Source organism: Rhinatrema bivittatum, chromosome 1, assembly GCF_901001135.1.
Source record: "Rhinatrema bivittatum chromosome 1, aRhiBiv1.1, whole genome shotgun sequence".
Classification (NCBI taxonomy): Eukaryota; Metazoa; Chordata; class Amphibia; order Gymnophiona; family Rhinatrematidae; genus Rhinatrema; species Rhinatrema bivittatum.
In genome coordinates, this window is record NC_042615.1 from 196,985,098 (window position 1) to 197,008,843 (window position 23,746).

The window sequence follows — 23,746 nt, forward strand, 5'->3', positions numbered from 1 at the left end:
CTATCACCACGGCCACAGAGGTTTTCCTCTCCCCACTCAGAAAAAGCTCATTCCCTGGGAAGTTCGAGAAGGAGGCAAGAGCAGCCCCGACTTATAAACACTTTTAAGGCCCTAGGGGAACCAGCACAACCCCAGTAAAGGGTTACATATTTAAAGTACTGGCAAAAGAAAATATCCTTATCATATTCTAACACAAAAGTAATTACAAAGATAGCTCTCGTTGCTATGATATCCAAGGAAGGTTGAAGAAAAAGTGAAAGATCAGAGCCAGAAGATGGTGCCAACATATCTGAGGCATCCTCCTCTAGACTGATGATCTTCCTCTTATCAGGTAAATAATAACACTTAAACATGGGAAAATTCCTATTAGGTAGAAATTGTAGAACTTCAGTAACATACTTCTTAAACAATTCATTACCAAAAAGAAAACGGGTTTGTGGAAAATTCAATAAATGAAGATTCCTGGATTGCAATTTATTCTCTAGTATTTTGTATTTATAATGCAGAACCAAACCATCTTTTATCCCTGCAGCCACAGAGGATTGAATATTAGTGATAGCCCCAGAATAAGCATTAATATTAGACTCTAGAGTAATAGTTCTTGTCTCAACATCAGAAAATTTCTTGGTCGCTCCAGTTGTATACTCACAAAGCTGATTCACAGTCCTGGAAAGAGTAGTCTCAGTCCTGGAAATCACTTTCCAAATATCCCTCAAAGAAATCTCGGCTGGCCCCACAGAAGAACCCAACTCAGTCCTCTTCAAAGGCATACATATTTGCACGGGATCCAAAATATCACATGCAGATCTTATCAGAACAGTTCTGTTCTCTGTATCAGGTGTATCTGACATCCCACCATCAGAATATTGTACTGCCACAGGAGGGATTACTTTATTAACATCTTCCTGCAAAACTATCAGAGTTTGAGGCCTTGGAGGTGGAGATCGCGCTTTTGGAGAAAAGGAGGTCTTTGCTAACTCTGTATTCAAATTAACTTGCAGTGGATCTGCTGGTGAGGCCTAGGCCCAGGCTGAAACATCGGCCTTGCTTAGCCCAAGGCAGGTCCCCATGAACCTAGCCTCAGCCTGTGCAAGGCCGACGCTTCGGCCTAAGCCAGAAAACAGACTCAGGCCTGAGTCAGGAGCTGGAGTCCGGAAGACTAGCCATCTCTTCTTCACAGAGTGGTGCCAGTAGGCCTGACCCTCTCCACAGGGAAGGTACCAGGAGACAGAAAGTGAAGCGGTTCCTTCTCAGAGAAGGTGGCTGGGACCTAAGGAAGAGATTGGCCAGGCCTTATTGAGAAGGAGTCCAGGAGGGAGCGGGCTTGGGATTCCAGAATGAGAAGAAGTGTTGTGGTGGGAACAATCTAAGTCTGAGGAGTCCAAGGAAGAGGGACTGTCTTCAGTGTAGGAGGGACAAGTGTACTAGTAAGGTCTAAGGAAGAAACAGCCTGCCCTGGGAAAGTCCACAGATTTGGTGTGACCTAGCAAATCAGCCAGAGGCTTGAGAGAGCAAGAGAAGCAGAAATAAGAGAAACAAAATGAGAAGAAGATCTGCTACTCAAAAGGTACTAGGAGGGCCCTGGAAGGAGGGACTCCTGCCCTTAAGAGCTGACCTGTTTAGGGAGGATGATGAACTGTGAAAAGAGACTGAATTTGTGTTCTGTGCTATCTTGGACTTCTGAGTTTCAGTATCTGGAGCATTGCCACTAGAATCTCCAGATTTTTGGATGTTGTTTTTCCTGCCACCAATTTACTGTAAAGACTTATTTTGGCCAATTTTGGAGTGAAGAGTGATTATTTTTGTGTGACTGGATTGGTGTGCAGAAGAGCCCCAGAGAGAGAAATTCCAAAGGGCCTTGAAAATACTTTCTTTCCCTACCTCTGCGGGAACCCTAGGAGGTCATGGGGGTTCTCCTCATGTGTCCATTTGCCTAAGAACTGACCGGGATGAGGGCTACAGACATTCTTTTCTTCCATATGTATTTTCAAATAAATCCATCTGTTAAAAGTTAATGTCACGATAAGAATTATTAAGCCCCATTATTTCCTCGGCCACTTTTACTTCTCTGACTAATTTGTAATCAGGACTATTTAGGCACCTAAAAACTGTGGGCCCTAGAATCTGTGCACCTGATCTCAAAGATATACTTACATATTCCGATGCCATTTTCCAGAATGAAGAAATGGGATTGCTCTCACATTCCCTCCATGTTGGACAAGACTGATAGTTAATGCCTGAAAAACATTATAGCAACAGTAAATCAGAACACGATGCGCAGTAACTTCTGCGAGTTATACCCTTTCTTTCCAGATCCCTGTGTATCCCCCACCTCCGGGTGTGCCTCTCTGCTGGGGGGACACTCAGTATCAGGGCTCAGTCCCGGCACAGTCCTGCAAACCCCGGCATGAATCCTCTGATGGAGGAAAGGATTTCACCAAGGAAACACTGTGCACCAGATTTTGGTGTTCCAAAATAAAAGTCTTTATTAAACAGTGAAAATTAGAAGGTTGCAATTTGTACAGCCCTTAAGCAGGAGAATCCTCAAACAGGGGGGCAGGTGGGGGTCCTAATCCTTGCTTCTCCTAGGGCTAAAGACTTTCTTGGAAGGATGCTGGGCTCCCTGACGTCCCTATCTGCACCTGATTCTCCAAACGCTTGAATCTCTCCTGCACACTTTTCTCTCTTGAACTCCTTCATCAGCGCACCGAGTGGGCAGCTCTCTCTTTTTTTTTCTTCTTTTTTTCTACGCAGCTATTTAGCTCTGCACAGGCACCTGACACTCACTCCCCACTCCTCCTGTGAAGATCTTTCTTCACATATGGAACTCTTTCCCCCCCAAAGAAAGACGAACGCAGGATAAGACATTTCCTCCCTCAGAGGAGGCAGACACTCTCCTCCCCTCTACTGGATCCCTCAGGAACAGCTTCTTATAATGCAATATCAGACCCTGTGGTGGTGCTTCTTTCAGTGTGGCCTCTATACCCACTATGGAAACAACTGGGGACAGAAGACAAGCTGTCCCCTTTCCCCAACCCCAAACCCCTGTGGAAAGACAGGAGACTGGACTCCTCTCCCTCTCCACTCCAAACCCTCTGACCAGACTGTCTTCAAGCCTCATGGACCAAACTCTGGGCTGCACTATTATGGCCATCCCTAGAGGGGATTGCCATAGTAAATGGTAAATCATCATCATCATCATTTATATCACACTTTTCCAGCAAAGGAGTTCCAAGCAAGCTAAGAGGGTTGGACTTTACTATAAGTACAGGGTTCATCACTAAATAGAATTTGCAGGCTAATAATAATAGATACAGAGAAATATAAACACAAAAGCAATGTAGCATAATTATGGTTACGGTAAATTTAGGCTTTAAAAAGTAACTGAGATTTTGTGAGTGTAAGTTACATTAGCATATCATAATCCAAAATGTGTCAGGTAGATTCGGAAGGGTATATAGTTCAATTAACTTACTACCCTGACAACCTCAAAGCGTCCTCTGGTGGGAGGCGCATAAACCTTTGCAGCCCTTCTTCCATGGGTGAGCCTAGAAGGGAGGGGGGTCTCACACAGGATCCCAGGGCTAAATCCTCTCTGTGTTGGGCTTGGGGGTAAGATTCTTTCCAACATGGGGAATAAATACTCCTCCAAGGCAGGGGGATGACTCTCTCTTCTGGAGAGATTTCCAGAGGGAGGGATGTGAGTGCAAACAAAATGCTCTGGATGCTCAGGTCGGGTATCCAAACAAAAACTTTCCTGCAGCAATTGTTTAATATTAAGTTTGGATACTCTACATACCAGTTCTTGGAATAAACAATTTGTTATTACCGTTTTCCAATCTTCCTTATTTACGCAGATGCCCCTCAGTAGATGGGCTTTGGAAAATCTCACCCTTCAGGGCTTGGAAAAGCAAGACATTCCAGATGGACAGAGTTATCCTATTTAAGAGCAGAAATCCCCTTCCAAAAATACTGGCAGACAAACAGGGCTTCCACATTGCTTGACTCCCAATTCTGCCTCTTCTCCCCAGGATGAAGATGCCAGATAGGGGTCTCCCAAATTATTGAAAAATGTCTTACTCACAGCGCTCTTTCTCCAGATAACACAGGTGAAAGGTCCACACAGCAGAGAACAATCAGCTCTTCTAATTTTCCCCACTCCAGGGCAGGAAAAACAGCAGCAAAACTATTTCTCAAAGATCCACAAAAACAGACTTCTTACACAAATATCCAAAAACTGGAACTCTCCTGCAGCAGGTCAGCCATGAATTGTGAGGTGGATACTTCTCTATCCTGGCCACCCCAGAAAGGGACTTTCCCGTAATCTATTCCAGGCCAAGAATCAGGGGTCTCACAAAACAGTCCAAAACTCAGCAAAAATACTGGGAACAAAACACTGGAGACAACCCAACTAGACAGGTTGTATACTGAAAAAGGTTTAGTTTCCCACCTATCCTGGATTGCAGACCATGTGGCCTGGTCCCTGGAGTAGGCCAAAACTAGAAACAGTAAAAATGTCCTGCTTACACACAAGCTGAATCTGCCCTGCCATGCAAATCTATGATGCAACCTGCTTTTATACAGGCGGGGGGAGGGCTGACCACATCAGCAGCCTCAGTGGTGGAGGTGCCGTTCTGAAAGTGGTACATAGCCCCCATCCCATTCTGGTCCTGGGTGCGGGGGCACACGGGGAGGGTCAAGGACTACATAAGGCCCCCATGACCTCCCAGAATTCCCACACAGGGGGGAAAAAAGCAGAGTCTTTACAAGGGGGCTGCAGGTTTTGAACTCACAGGAGCTCTTCCTGCTCACCAGTCCAGTCACTCTCAAAGAAGATTATGTCCACAGAAAAACAGTGCTGTTTTTCAAATAAAATCTTTACTGACTGGTGGCTGGGAAATCAAAATCTAAAAATAGATACATTTCTGAGTAGTGCTTGAGCAGTTACTGAATTAAAAAGTCACAAAATTAAACCAAGTTCTCTTTACCTCTTCATTCCAAAACAGGTCATCTCTTTTCTACAGGAACCCCTTCCACCCTGGGCCCTCCAATTACCTGCTTGGTAGCTACAATCTTTTCTCCAAGCTCCATTTCTCTTTATCACTCTCTCTCTCTCTCTCTAGTGTCTCAGGCTGATTGTAGTTGAATCAGTTTTAGACTCTGATGAACTTTCCCAGGCAGACTGCCCTTTCTCTGACACCTCCCAGTACAGTGGTCCACACACACTCTCCAAGGAAATCCTCTTTTCCTTAGGGCTTCCAACTTCACTCTCGTAGGCTTTGCCAAGCAGGCTATACTTCCTCTGACCCTTCCTAGGATACTTATCCACAGTCCTCAGGATCCTTTTCCTCAATTTCTGGACTTCCAGGAACCTCTCCTAGAATCCTCTCCCTCAAATTTCTCTGAGCCTTCTCTGTGAAGGAAAGGGCCCTGGTGACATTATGTGAAGAGATAGCTCCAAACACCAGCAGGACCGCAGAGCTTAGAATCCTCTCCTTACTGTCTCCAGCCCTTCCCTGTGGAAAGATGTGGCCCCTCCAATATTCTCCAAGAGGAGAGGTGCCAGCTCCTTTGGCCCTGAGCTAAGGATGATTCACAACTCCACCTAAAGCACATGGGCACAAGAGTTTTGATAGATCTCAAACCCCTCCCAATGAGGAGTGCTATACTATTTTTACTTCACACACTGGGACAAGATATGGATGGATTTCTCTGGCTCACACTGCTGGCAGGATGACCTGTTCAGGCCATAAATACCATTCCACTAAAGGGAAAAACCACCCTTAGGGGACAGAATTTGACACACTGTTGCAAGTATGCGCCTCCCTCTACTTCCTAACTTTTTTCCTTAGCTCAATGTTTGGGAATTAGAGACATTAAGGGGCGGATTTTAAAAGGCCCGCGCGAGTAAATCCTTCCGGATTTAAGCGCACAGGGCCCTCGCACGCCGGCGCACCTATTTTGCATAGGCCGCCGGCGCGCGTAAAGCCCCGGGACGCGCGTAAGTCCCGGGGCTTTCGAAAAGGGGAGGGAGGGGGCGTGTCCGGGGCGTTCCCGAAACGACGCGGCATTTCGGGGGCGGGCCCGGGGGCGTGGTGCCGGCCCGGGGGCATGGTCGAGGCCTCCGGACCAGCCCCTGGGACCGGAGGATGGAGCGGGGCTGCCGGCGACGCGCGCAAAGTTAAGGGGGGGTTTAGATAGGGCCGGGGGGGGTGGGTTAGGTAGGGGAAGGGAGGGGAAGGTGGGGGGAGAGTGAAGAAAAGTTCCCTCCATGGCCGCTCTGAAATCGGAGCAGCCTCGGAGGGAACATGCAGCTCGCACTGGGCTCGGCGCGCACAGGTTGCACAAATGTGCACCCCCTTGTGCGCGCCGACCCCGGATTTTATCTTATAAAATCCAGCGTTCTCTTGTTCGTGCCTGGTGTGCGAACAAAAGTACGTGCTCGCGTATTTTTTAAAAATCTGCCCCTAAGTGTTGACCCTTAATGAATGGACAAGAGGTCCCTTTACAGTTTATTTTGTCTCTACATTATATCTATATGTTTCTTTAGTATACTGTCACTCTATGTCATCTTGAGAGATTGCTTAGTTTAGATTTTCTACAGAGCACAAGTTTTCTCTCTCTTGACTGGTTGAATGTTTCTGGACTGGTTGAATGCTTCTGAACTTCTTATTGGATCTGTTCCTGCTTGTTCTCTGTCTCTTTGAGTCTCTCTCCTCTTACCTTGACCAAAGCAGCCTGGATCTGTCTCATTTCCTATGGGGTTTTTCAATTGGACAAAGGCCTTTGGCAAGCTAACTGTAAGGATAGTGGATGCTTGTGCTGCAACGTGGTTGACATAGCCTAATAGATGAACCTACCAGGCCCATGCCAACAGCTGGCAAACGTGCCCTGGACTGGGACTAGACTGGAGCTTCACCTATACCAGCCCATTTCCCCGTGGGTTGAGCCTTTGGGTTCCAGGGCCTGGCAGGACTTAGGCCAAAGTCCCACAGGGCGTATAGAGAGAGAGTCCGGGGCAAGGCCAAGGTCTGGTCAGGCTGCAGTGAGAAAATTAGCAGGAGCTGGCCAGAGGTCGAGGCAGGCAGCAAGCAGGGTGTGTTGACAAAAACTCATAGCTGAATTCAGAGGCGGGTGAGCAGACGAGAGGGAGATCCGGGTCCATGGCAGAGATTTGTGGCAGGTGGAAGGCAAGAAGGAGATCTGGGTCCAAGGCAGAGGTCAGTGCCAAACAGACTGGAGATGGACTGGGATGAAGGAAAGCCAAGGAAAGAGTATGCTGGGCTGGGCAAGAAAGGCTGGGCAAGGCCGAACAGGCTGGACAAGGCAAGGCAAGCTGGAACCAAAGCAGGATCAGGAGCCAAAGCAGGAGCAACACAAACTACAACCGAGCAAGAAGACCTATTCCTGAGGCAATCCTAAGGAGTGCATCTGGGCCTTATATACCCAGCCATGTGATGTCATCGCTGAGTGCCAGCGGCTGGGTTTCCTACTGCAGTGACTTCATAAAGTGCTGCACTGCATGCATGCACACCTAGGGGAGTCCAGGGAGCATCATTGAAGACGGTGTCATGGTGGCATTCCTGTGTCTTCTGAGGCCATCAGTGTCCTGGGGTGAGGGATGCCGGTCGTGGACAACACCGTGACTGGCCAATGTTACACTAACATTTCTTCAAGCTCCTAGAAGCATCACTTTTTTCACCTCATCCAATAATATCCACAGCTTCTATCTCTGACTACTGGGTTTTCAGATATTTTTCTCACAGCTATACCAGGCTCTGTTATCTGTGCTGCCATCTTTGATTCCATGTCATTCGCAGTGAGTGTTAAAGTGTTAATCATTCAGTAAATGTTTGGTATTAAGAACTGAGTTTTCTCTGATATCTGAAGCAAAGAAAAAAGGTTTAGCTAACTGTTTAGCAACTCAAACAAAGGCAGACAATTTCTGAGATCAGTACATACTGGAATTTATGTAGTCTTGAAAACTCATGTTCAGCATCTCTTCAAGACCAAGATGGCTAGTAGAACCCCCCAAGCACAACATTAATGTGTATTTATTTATTTTTTAATAAATTACCTTACATTCCTATAGGCAACTGTAGTAGGGATACTCTAGAAAAAAAGACATGCTTATTATTATTCCCATAAGAAAGTATAAAAAAAATCTAAACTGAATATTGTCTTTGTTCCCTAGGATGTTTTTAAATACATTCCTCAGGAGTGACGGGGTAAATTTTTAAATCCCTGTATTGCTCACAAGTCCATGGATACTTTGTACAGCAGTCTCACAAGCAGGTTTTCAAAGGGAAACTCCCCACAGAGCTTCCCTTTGAAAATTCAGGGGCTGGCAGGCACTGCTGTTATTTCTGTAGCTGTGGACTTTCCATCTGATTTACAACAGTTTCTCTTCCCTTCTCTGGCTCTCAAGTGCATCTTAAGTTCTCTACTTTTTATGTCCTGCTCTCAGTGACATCTTCATCTTCCCCTTTCAGTCCTTCCCCAATGTCCTGTCAGGAGGAATAATTTCTTTATCTTTCATTTAAAAAATTCTAAGACTAGTGCATTGTGTAACCCCCCTGAGCTAATAGACCCAGATAAGGTCCCAAGGGCCAAAATCCCACCACAGTCTCTTAACAGTAAATCGTCCCATGATGTACAATTATCTGAGTGTCCATGATTCCCTGAGTGGGGGGGGGGGGGGGGGGGGAGGGAGATCTTCTAGGCCCTCTGTATTGCTTTGCTGCTATTTTAATATCTTTGTTTGGAGAAATATCGCTGTTCCTTCCAAGTTACCTTTGAAGGACTAGCCACCAACTTATATCACAAGTGATCAAACAAGTAAAAACACCGCATAAGCATATATGATGCCTGGACATAGAATCTATATTTTATCATAATTAAGAGCCCCTGATGCAGCCATAAAAGGCAAAACATTGGCCAGAGTCAGGCTGTGTATAATCAATCAATAAATCTTCTTTCCAAGGCTCCGGTCTTGCTTTGTTTTTTCACATCCGTGGCTTTTCTAGACCGCTTACCGTACTGTTTTGGGGGGGGTCTCTCTCTGAATATGACAGCAATAACTACACTGGTTTCCAACATAATCTTTGTTGAATGATTATGTCATGATTAAGAGAATCTTTCCAGCCTTGATGTTCTTATGTTTTGTTTTACATAGTATTCTCTTGATAAATTTGTGACTTCTCCTCTTTTTCCAGATGATGTAAATAAAAATCAGTTTTCCGGTTCTGAATTTAGGTTGTTATTCTCCATAATATAGGGTAGTTAATAAACCTCCTTCCCATGTAGTTGGTAATATAAATGTCCAGTCCAATGTAAATGTCTCCAAATTAACAGTGATAATTCTCCTACCTTCTCCAGTAGTTCTTCCGATAACTCCTTCCCTCATTGCACCTAAATAGTACCTTTTGAACACCTTACCTCCGAACATCTTTTATAAGAACATAAGAAATGAGATACTGGGTCAGACCATGGGTCCATCAAACACAGCACCCTGTTTTCAACAGTGGCCAATCCAAGTCACAAGTACCTAGCAAGTACTCAAACATTAAATAGATCTCAAACTACTATTGCTTATTAATTAATAAAAGTTTATGGATTTTTCCACTAGGAACTTATCCAAACCTTTTTTAAACCCAGAAACACTAACTGCCATAACCACATCCTCTGGCAATGAACTCCAGAGCTTAACTATGTGCTGAGTGAAAAATAATTTTCATTGATTTGTTTTAAAAGACTTACTTGCTAACTTCATGGAGTGCCCTCTAGTCCTTCTATTATGTGAGAGAGTAAATAACCAATTTACATTAACCTTTTCAAGTCCTTTCATGATTTTATAGACCTTTAACATATCCCGTCTCAGTCGTCTCTTCTTCAAACTAGACAGCACTTTTTTTAGGCTTTCCTCATAGGGAAGTCATTCCATGTCCCTTATTTTGGTTGCCATTCTCTGCACTTTCTCCAGTGCAACTATATCCTTTTTAAGGTGTGGTGACCAGAATTGCACACAGTATACAAGGTACGGTCTCACCATGGAGCGATACACAGGCATTATGACATCCGCCATTTTATTTACCATTCCCTTCCTAATAATTCCTACCATTTTGTTTGCTTTTTTAACTGCCACAGTACACTGAGCCGAGGATTTCAATGTTTTAACCCTATGACACTTAAATCTCTTTCCTGGATGGTAACTCCTAAGATACAACCTAACATTGTATTAACTACAGCAAGGGTTATTTTTCCCTATATGCATCACCTTGCACTTGTCCACATTAAATTTCATCTGCAATTTGGATGATACTAAGATCTGCAACAGAGTGGACATGCTGGAAGGAGTGTAGAGAATGAGACGGGAGTTAAGGAAGCTGGAAGAGTGGTCGAAGATATGGCAGCTGAGATTCAATACCAAGAAGTGCAGAGTAATGCATATGGGGTGTGGAAATCTGAAAGAACTGTATTTGATAGGGGGTGAAGGGCTGATGTGCACGGAGCAGGAGAGGGACATTGGGGTGATAGTGTCTAACGATCTGAAGTCGGTGAAACAATGTGACAAGGCGATAGCTAAAGCCAGAAAAATGCTGGGCTGCATAGAGAGAGGAATATCTAGTAAGAGAAATGACGTGATGATCCCCTTGTACAGGGCCTTGGTGAGGCCTCACATGGAGTACTGTGTTCAGTTCTGGAGACTGTATCTCCAAAGGGACAGAGAAAGGATTGAGGCCGCAGATAGGAGGGAGTAGACTCGAACTGGAAGCTCCGGAGACCTCAGGGAGGTCACAGTTCAGGAAGGCTCTCCGGGCAAGACAGACAGCACCTGCGGGTCTAGTCGGGTGGAAGCTGCAAGTGGATTCCTAATAGTTTGGTCTGGTAGTCACAGTAGGCCAGAAGAGAGTGTCTGAGTGAAGCGCAAGGATCTGAGCCAGAATATCAGTCCAGAAGTGGTCAACCAATGCAGGGGTCAATACCAAGGTCAGTCCGAGCATAGTCAAGGCAAGCAAGGGTCAGTTCCATGTGGCAGACAAGAGAATGGTCAGGCAGGCAGAGGTCAGTTCCAGGCGGCAGACAAGAGAATGGTCAGGCAGGCAGAGGTCAGTTCCAGGCAGCAGGCAAGAGAATGGTCAGGCAGGCAAAGATCAGTTCCAGGCGGCAGGCAAGAGAGTGGTCAGGCAGGCAGAGGTCAGTACCAGAGAACAGTCCGTAGGGGTACTACTTGGGAAGGATGCAGGAAAACACAGAGACTCAGGAACAGGAAGACACTGGAACGAGGAGACGCTGGAACACGGAGTTAGGCAAACTAAGAACACGATGGTGTCGACCCGATTGCCAAGGTAAAGTCCTGGGGAGCAGGGCCTCGCTTTTATATGAAGTCTACGTAACGTATTTGGGCTGCGCTGCGGAGCTGGCTCCCGCCCTTGGCCCTTTAAAGGGCCGGGCAGTCTGCGCGCCCGCGCCTAGGGGCAGGGCTGGCGCCAGAGAGGATGCCGCACCCCGGCGTGGAGCTAGGCCCGAAGTGGAGGGCCTGGGAGACGCCGCCGCGGAGCGCCGTGGACGGGAGGCACAGGCAGCGGGAGAAGTCGGCCAGGGGCCCTACAGCGCAGGAGCAAGGTGAGCAGGCCCAGGTGCGGGCCTAGCGTGGACAGGATGCGCAACAGTTTGGGCATCCAAATGGCAGGTTAAATTTAATGTGGGCAAGTGCAAGGTGATGCATATAGGGAAAAATAATCCATGCTGTATTTACACGATGTTAGGTTCGATATTAGGAGCTACCACCCAGGAAAAAGATCTAGGCGTCGTAGTGGATAATACTTTGAAATCATGGCTCAGTGTGCTGCGGCATTCAAAAACACAAACAGAATATTAGGAATTATTAGGAAGGGAATGGTGAATAAAACGGAAAATGTCATAATATCTTTGTATCGCTCCATAGTGATAGCACACCTTGAGTACCTTGTAAAATTCTGATCACCGCATCTCAAAAAAGATATAGTTGTGATGAAGAAGGTACAGAAAAGGGCAACCAAAATGATAAAGAGGATGGAACAGCTCCCCTATGAGGAAAGGCTAAAGAGGTTAGGGCTGTACAGCATGAAGAAGAGTCAGTTCAGGGGGGATATGATAGAGGTCTTTAAAATCATGAGAAGTCTAAAACAGGTAAATGTGAATGTTATTTACTCTTTCGGATATTAGAAGGACTAGGAGGCACTCTATGAAGTTAGCAAGTAGCACATTTAAAACTAATTGGAGATAATTCTAATTCACTCAATGCGCAATTAAGCTCTAGAATTTGTTGCAAGAGGATGTAGTTAATGAAGTTAGTGTAGGAATAAGTTCTTGGAGGATATGTCCATTAACTGCCCTTAATCAAGGTGACTTAGAGAATAGCCACTGCTATTACTGGCATCAGTAGCATGGGATCTACTTAGTATTTGGGTACTTGCCAAATACTTGTAGCCTGGATTGGCCACTGTTTGAAACAGGATGCTGGGCTTGATGGATCCTTGTTCTGATCCAGTATGGCAATTTCTTATGGTCTTAAATATCGGTGTTACATTGGCTACCTTCCAGTCTTCAGGTACAATGGATGATTTTAATGATAGGTAAAAATTAACTGAAATAGGTCTAAAATTTCATTTTTTAGTTCTTTCAGATCCCTGGGGTGTACACCGTCTGGTTCAGGTGATTTACTACTCTTCAGTTTGTCAATCTGGCCTACCACATCTTCTAGGTTCACCATGATTTGGTTCAGTTCATCTGAATCATTACTTGAAAGCCATCTCCGGAATGGGTATCTCCCTACCATATTTTTCCATAAACACCAAAGCAGAGAATTTATTTAGTCTTTCCATGATGGCCTTAGCTTCCCTAAGTGCCCCTTTAACCTCTCAATCATCTAACGTCCAACCGACTCCCTCGCAGGCTTTCTGCTTAGGATTTATTTTTAAAAAGCTTTTATTATTATTTTTTGCCTCTTCGGCCAACTTCTTTTCAAATTCTCTCTTAGCCTGTCTTATCAATGTCTTACATTTAACTTGCCAGTGCTTATGCTTTATCCTATTTCTTCTGATGGACCCTTCTTACAATTTTTTAATAAAGATCTTTTGGCTAAAATAGTCTCTTTCACCTCACTTTTTAGCCATGCTGGTAAACATTTGACTTTCCTTCCACCTTTCTTAATGTGTGGAATATATTTGGACTGAGTTTCTAAGATGGTATTTTTAACAACGTCCACGCCTGATGCACACTCTTAACCCATGTTGCTGCACCTTTCAGGTTTTTATAAACTATTTTACTCAATTTATCAAAGTTTCCCTTTTGAAAGTTTAGTGGTAAAGCCATGGATTTACTTACTGTCCTCCTTCCAGTCATTCATTCAAATTTGATTATATTATGATCACTATTGCCAAGTGGCCCCACCACCGTTACCTCTCTCACCAAATCCTGCGCTCCACTGAGAATTAGAATTAGAAAATTGCTCCCTCTGTCATCAGTTCCTGAACCAATTGCTCCATAAAACTGTCATTTATTCCATCCAGGAACTTTATCTCTCTAGCATGTCCCAATGATACATTTACCCGGTCAATATTGGGGTAATTGAAATCTCCCATTATTACCACACTACCAATTTGGTTACCTTCCCTAATTTCTCTTAGTATTTCACTGTCTGTCTCATCATTTTGGCCAGGTGGATGGTATTTTACTCCTATCGCTATACTCTTCCCCATAACACAAAGGATTTCTACCCATAAAGATTTGATTGTGCATTTAGTCTCTTACAAGATCTTTATCCTGTTGGACTCTATGCCATCCCAGACATAAAGCCCCACCCCGCCACCAAGTTGCTCCTCTCTATCATTGAAATATAATTTGAACCCCGATATAGCACAATCCCATTGGTTATCCTCTTTCCACCTTGTCCCTGAGATGCCACTTAAGTCTATGTCATTATTCACTGATATACACTCTGACTCTCCCATCTTACTTCTTAGACTTCTAGCATTAGCATACAAACATTTCTAAGTGTATTTTTTGTTTGTATTAACATTCTGCTATTTAGTTGACGGAGATAAACTGGAATCTTTTAGCTCAGGTGAGTCTTTAATTATAGGCACTTGGACTACTTTTCTTATTATTGGAACCTCTCTGTTGGGATGCTCTAGCTCTAGTGCTTCATTAGTATCCTTTGAAAATACCTCCCTCTGAACCTTGCACTGCTGAGCGACTGTCAGCTTTCCCCTTTGATTTAGTTTAAAAGCTGTTCTGTTTCCTTTTTAAAGGTTAGTGCCAGCAGCCTGGTTCCACCCTGGTTAAAGTGGAGCCCATCTCTTCAGAAAAGATTTCCCCTTCCCCAGTTCCTTGCAAAACTGAATCCCTCTTCCTTGCACCATCGTCTCATTCATGCATTGAGACTCCGGAGTTCTACCTGCCTCTGGGGACTTGCATGTGGAACAGGGAGCATTTCAGAGAATGTTAAGCGGAGGTTCTGGATTTCAGCTTTCTACCTAAGAGCCTAAATTTGGCTTCCAGAACCTCCCTCCCACATTTTCCTATGTCATTGGTACCCACATGTACCATGATAGCCAGCTCCTCCCCACCACTGTCTAAAATACTATCTAGGTGACGCGTGAGGTCCACCACCTTCGCACCAGGTAGGCATATAACCAAGCAATCCTCATGTCCACCAGCCACCCAGCTGTCTACATTCCTAATAATCGAATCACCAGCTATGATGGCCAACCTAACCCTTCCCACCTGGACAGCAGCCCTGAGAGACACATTCTCGGTGCAAGAGGACAATGCACCACCTGGAGAACAGGTCCTTGCTTCAGGTTTTTACCTGCCCTCTGACTAGCTATTTAATACAATCAAAAACTCCTGGTTTTTGCCTGCTCTCTGGCTAGCTATTTAATACGAACACACAAACTCCTGGTTTTTGTCTGCCTTCTGACTAGCTATAAAATACAGACATACAAACACACTAAAGAATATACCCCAAATAGTTTACTTCTCCCCAAAACATTTAAGTTCTACAATTTCCCCAAGCAGTACTTACCGATTGTTTTCACCCACCAGCAAGGTAATCCTCTCATCTCAGTGCTCCCACTAGCTTGAAATGAACCCTTATGGGGGTACACAAATACTCCTCTCCCCTTCTTTCTGTGGACTGCAAGTCATCTCACCTCAAGGATACAATTGATCTTGGGTTCCATCCCAGTGAAGGGACCCCTACTTTGGATGTTAAACCAAAACTAAAACTGACCCCCTACAGCAGGCAGAAACCCAGCAAAACTCAATACACAAAGGGGAAACCAAACAAATGAGACATGAAGGGTTGAAGAACTCCCATCTCAGGAAGGAAAAAAAATTCTATAAAACTATAGTCCTTAAATATTGAAAAGATTTCTGACTCCTCATCTGAAAATATGATTCTGTCTCAGGTCTGAAACACAGAGTTAGCCTATAAACTATTTTACTCCTATAGAGGAAGCCTTAACCATCACAAAAAAAAAGACCTTGGGTGGGGGAGATAGCCCAGGATGCTGCTATAGAGTGTCACTAGCCTGCTAAATGAAATTTAAGTACTGGTATGCAGAATGACCACCAGATGGCATGCCTTCTAATAAATTTGCACTATCCATTTGTCTGGGTAAATTGAGAAGTGGTTGCTGCTGTGTGTGGGAGGTTTCCCTTTAAGAAAGTTGGAGGCCCAATTACTATAGAGGTAATTGTCCTTCAGTAGAAAGGGGGCCATATAGGATTTTGGTGGGAAGACGGCGGAAAGAACCTATCCAGGGAGTAGGTTCAGTCCACAGCAGCCTCTTTCCTCTGTCCTCCAGCACCTTTCCCCAGTTACAGGACACTCCTGTAGCTTTACCCCAACCTGGTGCATTAAGGTACCTGAAGCACTGATTTCAAAATTATAGAAGTAGGGATTACAAATACCACATATGCAAGGCCAAAACCAGTAATTGGCCAAAAGTCCTTCTTCTTTAACTGGACCACTTGATAGTTCTGTATCTAGGAGAGTTCCTAATGGACAAAGACCACCACTTGCCCAGCAACAGAACCATACCAACAACCATAAACTTGACATTTACCATCCAAGTATGCACAGGAAATGGTAAGTATGCAAATAACACAAGGAGACTACAATACAAAAACCATCACAGTAAAAAAGAAAGTAGCGATCCGATTACAAATAAGCTAGTCCAGTAAAATGTACCAACAGCACCAAATTAAACAGCCTACTAATGATCTCTTTTCTTCTAGTTAATGCACAAACAGTGACAAAAAAAATTCCCATCATCACTGACCTGCTATATGACACAAAACCTAATTTTATAGCAATAACAGAATCATGGCTGAAAAATTCAGATGCAGTCTTAAAGAGCTACAAAACAAAAACTACGAGGTCTTCTCGATCCCTAGAATAAATAAAAGAGGGGGCGGATTAATATTAATTATTGAAAAAATATTTAAAACTAAACTACTCACGATCACAACGCCAGCAAATCATGAAATTGCCTTTTTCGACACCAACCATTTTGAAATCTGCCTGGTCTTCTGCCCACCCAGTCTCCTCGAACTAAACATCTCCCCACTAATAGAATTTTTTACAACTCATCTAAACCCATCTACACCCACCATAGTATTAGGTGACTTTAATCTTCACATGGACGTTCACCCCCTATCAAATACCTGTCAAACACTAATTGACATAATGACTGCATTAAGTTTCAAACTTATCACAGATAAACCAACACAGAAAGTGGGCCACTCATTAGATCTAGCCTTCATTAACAGTGGCCTCCTAGAAAACATAAAAACCGAATACACACAAATCCCATGGTCTGACCACTTTCTCATTAACTCTCAGATCAAACACATAGGCCCAATAAAGAAACAAAACATGGAACCAGCTAAATTCACATTCCGTCCCCCTTTCAACACAGATATTCTAAAAGACAAATTACATGAAGAATTAACACACATCAATTACACAAATAGCCACACCGCAACAACCGACTGGATAAACAGAACCACTACTTTAGCAAATGAATTAAACCCTCAAAAAATTAAAGAACCAAAACAAAATAATCCATGGTATTGCAAACAAATCAAAGAAGTAAAAAGGATCCTTAGAAAGAAAGAAAAAGAATGGAAAAATAACAAAACAACTGAGAATTTAACAAAGTACAGGAAACAACTAGCCTACTACAAAAAAACAATTTTAGACACCAAAATAGAAAAATTTGCAAATAACGCTTTAACCCTATTCAACATAGTAAAAAATCTAACTAGCGACAATACAAACAATCACCTAACTTTACAAGAGAACCAATGCAATGAGGTAGCTCAATTCTTTAAAGATAAAATTGAGAACCTAAGAAAAAAAATCCCTAACACAACAAAACAAGAAATTAAGATGCCCACTAGGGACATCAGCAACTGGTCAGATTTTGATGAGATATCACACATTGAAGTCGAAAACATGATAAAAAAAAACTGAATCCTGCTCCCCACGTAATTGACACCATACCCATTACGGAATTTAAAAAACTAGCCAACACAGTAGCCCCAACATTAACTAAAATCATCAACCTCTCCCTAGATGAAGGATTAATGCCGGATACCTTGAAAGGAGCTATAATCAAACCTATCATTAAGAAAAAGAACCTGGACCCCCTAAATCTTAGCAACTATAGACCAGTCTCCAACTTACCCCTAATAGCCAAACTAATTGAAAAAACAGTACAAAAACAACTGTCAAACCACCTTGAAAGTAACAACATTTTATATCCAGCACAACATGGATTCCGCAAAAACTACAGTACAGAGACTTTATTATTAGCTCTATCAGATAATATCTTAAGAGGCTTCGATACAGGAACACACTACATTCTGATTCTATTGGATCTCTCCGCAGCATTTGACACTGTAAATTACAGTGCATTTGACACTGTAAATTACAAAATACTAATCAATAGACTAAAAGAAATAGGACTCAATAACAAAACAATAAACTGGTTTGAGTCATACTTAAACAATAGATATTTCCAAGTACAAATCAAAAACACACTTTCAGATAAAGTCAAACTACAAACAGGAGTCCCACAGGGATCAGCCCTATCTGCAACACTCTTTAATATTTACTTACTTCCAATATGTCACCTACTAGCAGGACTTGGAATCATACATTACGTATACGCAGACGATATACAACTACTATTACCCATCGTAAACACCACTGAAGAAACAATGAAACTAGCCAATATGTATCTTGAAATAATCAAACAGCTCCTACACCAAATGGAACTGGTAATAAACATCGACAAAACTGAATTCTTACACCTTGAACGAAAAAACATACACCCTATACAACCTACATTCACAATCAAAAATAATCAAGCCGTGGAGTTAGCAATAAATGTATGGAATCTAGGGGTAATAACTGACCCTGAGCTAAACATGAAACAACACATTTCACAGAAAATAAAAGAATGCTACGTCAAACTAATGACCCTGAGAAGACTGAAACCCCTGCTAATGCTAAACAATTTTCGCACAGTTCTACAGGCAATGATATTCACAAGCACAGACTATTGTAACTCCCTGCTATTAGGGCTACCTCAATCTACAATTAGACCACTACAAATATTGCAAAATTCTGCTGCTAGAATTTTGACTGCAAAAAAAAGTGACCACATTACAGGAACACTTGCTGAACTACACTGGCTTCCAATTGAACAAAGAATACAATATAAGGCACTGTGTATAATTCATAAACTAATCCACGACGAAAAAGCCGACTGGCTAAACACAGCACTGCGCGTACATGCCCCGCACAGAAACCTGAGATCTGCTAATAAGGCTCTACTAACTGTCCCCTCGGTTAAATCAGCACGCCTCACTCAAGTAAGAGAAAGAGTGGCTGGTCCTGTGCTATGGAACACCATGCCACTCGAAATAAGGCTGCAGAGAAATTTGAAAATATTCAAAACTAGCCTGAAAACCTGGCGCTTTAAACAAGCTTTTTATAAAGACAAAGAGAAGGAGAAAAACAGTTGATAGATAAGGATGCACCAAGCAAGCAGTTGTTGTTTTTAACCTACAAATGCATATTAATGTTAGATTTGAACCGCTTAACAGTTTCCTAACCAACATATAGGCTTAACTTAAACACATAGCTTATCGTACTAAAATATGTTATGGTACTTTGATGGCACATGTTTAATTTGTAATCTATACCACTTATAATTTTCTTTATCGTGCCTTTCTGTAAACCGTTGTGATGGTTATCTAACTTAACAACGGTATAGAAGAGTTTTTAAATAAAATAAATAAATAAAATGATGTCAGTTGAGATGTTTTAGTAGCTGGATTGTACCACCTTATTTCAGGTTAATTAGGGTCACAAAACATGACTAAAAAAGATAATTGTTTATGATATTCTCATTTTAATAAGCACTTATTTTTCCACTAAAGGTTAACTTTATAATGTGGCTCATGAAATATGTCAAAAAGAATAATAAATTCTTACCTGGACTAGAAAGCTTGCCACACCAAGAGAGGCCATCAGCTAAATAGCCTAACATTGTGTTTTCCAGGGTGAAAACATCTGGAGAGACCTTTGCATACTTATGAACCAGATCATTCGTCTTGCTCCAAAACACTGACTAAGAAAAAAAGAACAATTTTTTTTAAATTAAAAATGTTCTGTTATTGTTCTTGATTTTTAAATTAAAGATAGTTTGCAGACTCAGCAATATGTGGATACTGGTAAGCCTGATAGCTAAGAATGCATTTTCCTACACAAACCACTTGTAAGACAACAAACAGTTCTGCCATATTATATTTATTGCTAGCAGAATTACCTGTTTTTTCACCCTGGTTGTTATTTTTCAATTGTGTTTTTGTTTTTTTTTTGTTTATTTTCACTGGCGCTTTCACATGGGCTCTTTGCAATAGTGATTTTGTTTATTTTCAAACTTTATGCATCTGAACCCGATTTGCCAACTTCACAATTATTTCTATAAACATATCCTACCTACCATGATATACACATTAATAACCAGTCACTTACACTAATGCAATTCTCTATTCCATTATATATAAGACTTGCTAGATGGAATTTCTCTATTGATAAGCTAGTCAACCTTCATACGATACCAAAAGAAAATGGTTATCATGCGGATAAGCTCTTATAATTCAAGGGCTTTGTAAATCATTAGGTGACTAGATATGGCAACATTCATATATAAAGTTAGTTGTCTATATTTCTAGCCAGATATTTAGACTTAGCTTAATAAGTTCTTGATGTCTGAAAATTTCTGCTCTTTTGGACCATTCATATTTAGCTGGCTATACTGGCGCTAGTCAGCTTGTTGAATACTGACCTCACACATTCGCTAAGTTGTATTTCCTAGATTCTTCACCAAGGCTGGAAATGTATCTTTTTTTTTAAGTATTTTATTTATTCTATAAGAAATACAGGGGCTGATTTGTGCATGCAGCAAATAGAATTTAAGATGGAAGTAAGGTAGGGAAGTCATAGGAGGAGGCATTCACAGGTCCTAGGGGATAGAAAAGGGAAGGGAATCAGAATCATTGCACATTAGTGACACTAGTGGTGAGATTTTTTTTTCATATCCCCCTTTCCCTCACATTACCTCACCTCAACTAAATACAACGCTGGAAACTTTCGAGACCACTTCAGCACTTGAGATAGAAAACATACTTAAAAAAATGAAACCGTCATCTCATCCCTTAGACACAATTCCTACTAACCTTCTCATCGCAATAAGAAACTCCATATCAAAACCAATTGCAGACATCATTAACTGCTCTCTCTCCCAGGGTCTAGTTCCTGACCAACTTAAATTAGCCATTCTCAAACCTCTACTTAAAAAACCTAACCTTCCAACCACAGATCCAGCTAACTTCCGCCCAATAGCTAATCTGCCATTGATCGCCAAAATTATGGAAAAGATAGTCAATAAACAACTATCTGAATATTTGGAAGAAAACAACATTCTTGTATCTTCCCAGTATGGCTTTCGGAAATCGTTAAGCACTGAATCTCTCCTTATCTCTCTTACCGATTCTATTCTATCTAATATGGACAAAAAACAACCACATCTTTTGATACTACTAGATCTCTCTGCAGCCTTTGACACTGTCAACCATTCATCTCTATTAAAATGTCTGGCAGATATAGGCATTAAAGGAACAGTCTTCAGCTGGTTCAAATCCTTCCTAGCAAATAGACAATTCAAAGTAAAGATTAACAACAAAGAATCACAACCGATCCCTTCCAACCGGGGGGTCCCTCAGGGTTCCTCCCTTTCCCCTACCCTCTTCAACATTTACCTCTTACCTCTATGTCATCTACTTACTAAACTAAACCTAACTCACTATCTCTACGCAGATGACATCCAGATACTCATCCCAATCTCAGAATCCTTACAAAAAACCTTGGCTCACTGGAACAATTGTTTGCAACAGATCAATCATCTTCTCTCCAGCCTTTGCCTCATTCTTAACAACAACAAAACTGAGATCCTAATCATCAATCAAGACATCAACATCAAACTTCTAAACCCAGCTGACCTACTCAACTCATCCACTCCCATATTAAATCACTCACCACATGTTCGAGATCTAGGTATCATGCTAGACAATCAGCTCAATTTTAAAAAATTCATAAGCACAACCACCAAAGACTGTTTTTATAAGTTACAAGTCTTAAAAAAATTGAAGCCTCTTCTTTATTTCAACGATTTTCGGATGGTCCTACAAGCCATTATTCTATCAAAAGTCGACTATTGCAATTCGCTTCTCTTTGGCCTTCCATATTCATCCATCAAACCCCTCCAAATGCTACAGAACTCTGCAGCCAGAATCCTTACCAATACGAATAAAAGAGATCACATCACCCCCATTCTCAAGCTCCTCCACTGGCTGCCTATAAAGCAAAGGATCCTATATAAAGTACTCACCGTAATTCATAAATCCATTCACAATATCTCTCCTCTTCAATTATGTAACCAACTACGCCCTCACTCCTCCTCTAGACCCATCAGAGGAGCATATAAAGGCACACTCTATGTACCTTCAACAAAATCCTCGCATCATAAACGTGCCATATCTACAGCAGGCCCCATTCAATGGAATGCGCTCCCACCAGACATTCGGCTTGAGTTCTGCCACTCTTCATTCAAAAAAAAACTTAAAACCTGGCTCTTTAGCCAAGCTTTTCCAGGACCATGATCATCATTTTTTCCCCTCCAACCAGCAAGAACATATCTTCTTCACAAACCCCCATTTTCCATACCACTACCTACTTCGGTATCTATCTCTTGCTGCAGGACACTTGAGACTTTCTCACTTATACGTTATAATTTTTATGCTCAATAAGACCTGTCAACTTAATTGTTTAAGTCTTTTTTTTTTTTTTTTTCTCCTTTATCTTTTGGTCATCAATGTTACAACGTTATTGTTAAATTTGAACTTATGTACACTGTTCCAAGTTTCATAACCTTGTTCTATGTAATGCCTTTTGGCAATTTTCATGTTCTGTTTCAATGTAAACCGATGTGATCTTTATTTCATATAGGAACACCGGTATATAAAAATCTAAAAATAAATAAATAAATAAATTTATGGCCCTTGATTGCAGGGTTCTTGGAAAAGTCCTGGTTTATGGCCCCTGGTCAAGGATTGTTCCTGCAAAGGCTAGACTAAAGCAAGCTGAGAAAGGATATAATCCCCAGGTAGCTCCAAATGAAAGCTTATAGCATGAGTTCGAAGCCCTGGTTCCATCTGAGATGGAAGTTCAAGGAAGTACAAAGAAACTGCTGAGAATAAAAATAGCCTACTACATTTTCTGTAGAGTAAAAGAGTGCAATGTCTTGGAAAGAGCAATAAACTTCAAATCCAGAGGAATTTTCAGCTTTGAACTCAAGACACAGTTCTGCCGCTGACTGTTACCCTGGATAGGATCCTTTACCTTCCTATGCATCAACCTACCCATCTATAAATAAGTTACTTTTATTATAGTAGCACTTGGGACCCTCCATTGGAGGTCTGATTTAAAAATCCAGCTGCCTAAGCAAAGGCTTCTTAGTCCCTCATTATCTTTTATGTTTTTTGGCTGCTTTTGTCATGACCTTGAGTTAAAGTCATGCAGAATTTAGCAAGCAGACAGCTGCTCAGATAGAGCTGCATTTTTGGACTCTGATGCATGAATATCTCCAGATGTTTGGGTTTTGGCAAATAGCAATGGTTGTGAAAGGGGCTATTCAGAAGATATTCAGGAAGGTCAAAAAGATATTCATCACAGCCTGAAAAAAAATTATATTCAGGGTGCACAAGAGGAGGAACTATCATAGACCCTCCACAAAAGCTGTTCCTGATAATATTACTATTATCGCTCATTTCTAAAGTCCTTCTAGACATATGAAGCACTGTACAGATACGCATAAGATAGTCCCTGCTCCATGGAGCTTACCGTATAGTCAAGACAAACAAGAGTCTACGAGAAGTGGATTTAATGTAGAGAAATGGTTACGATTTAAAAGCAACCTCAAAAAGGTGAAATTTGAAAGCAATCTCAAAAAGGTGAGTTTTTAGACTACATTTGAATACAGTCAGAGAGAGAGCATGACGCACTGACTCGGGAAGTCTATTCCAAACATACAGGGCAGCAAGTTGGAAAGCAAGGAGTCGG

General features: G+C 42.1%; 1 protein-coding gene across 1 annotated transcript in view; it reads right to left on the reverse strand.

The window, feature by feature from the left end:
* Window positions 1-23,746, reverse strand: part of LOC115085097 (ADP-ribosyl cyclase/cyclic ADP-ribose hydrolase 1-like) — a 91,108-nt gene that overhangs the window by 20,101 nt on the left and 47,261 nt on the right. Inside the window, exons 3-4 of the mRNA XM_029590699.1 lie at window positions 19,559-19,694; window positions 2,155-2,237 (exon numbers count right to left, since the gene is read on the reverse strand). Of these exons, the coding sequence (XP_029446559.1) occupies window positions 2,155-2,237; window positions 19,559-19,694 (219 nt within the window). The remainder of the gene's footprint in view (window positions 1-2,154; window positions 2,238-19,558; window positions 19,695-23,746) is intronic.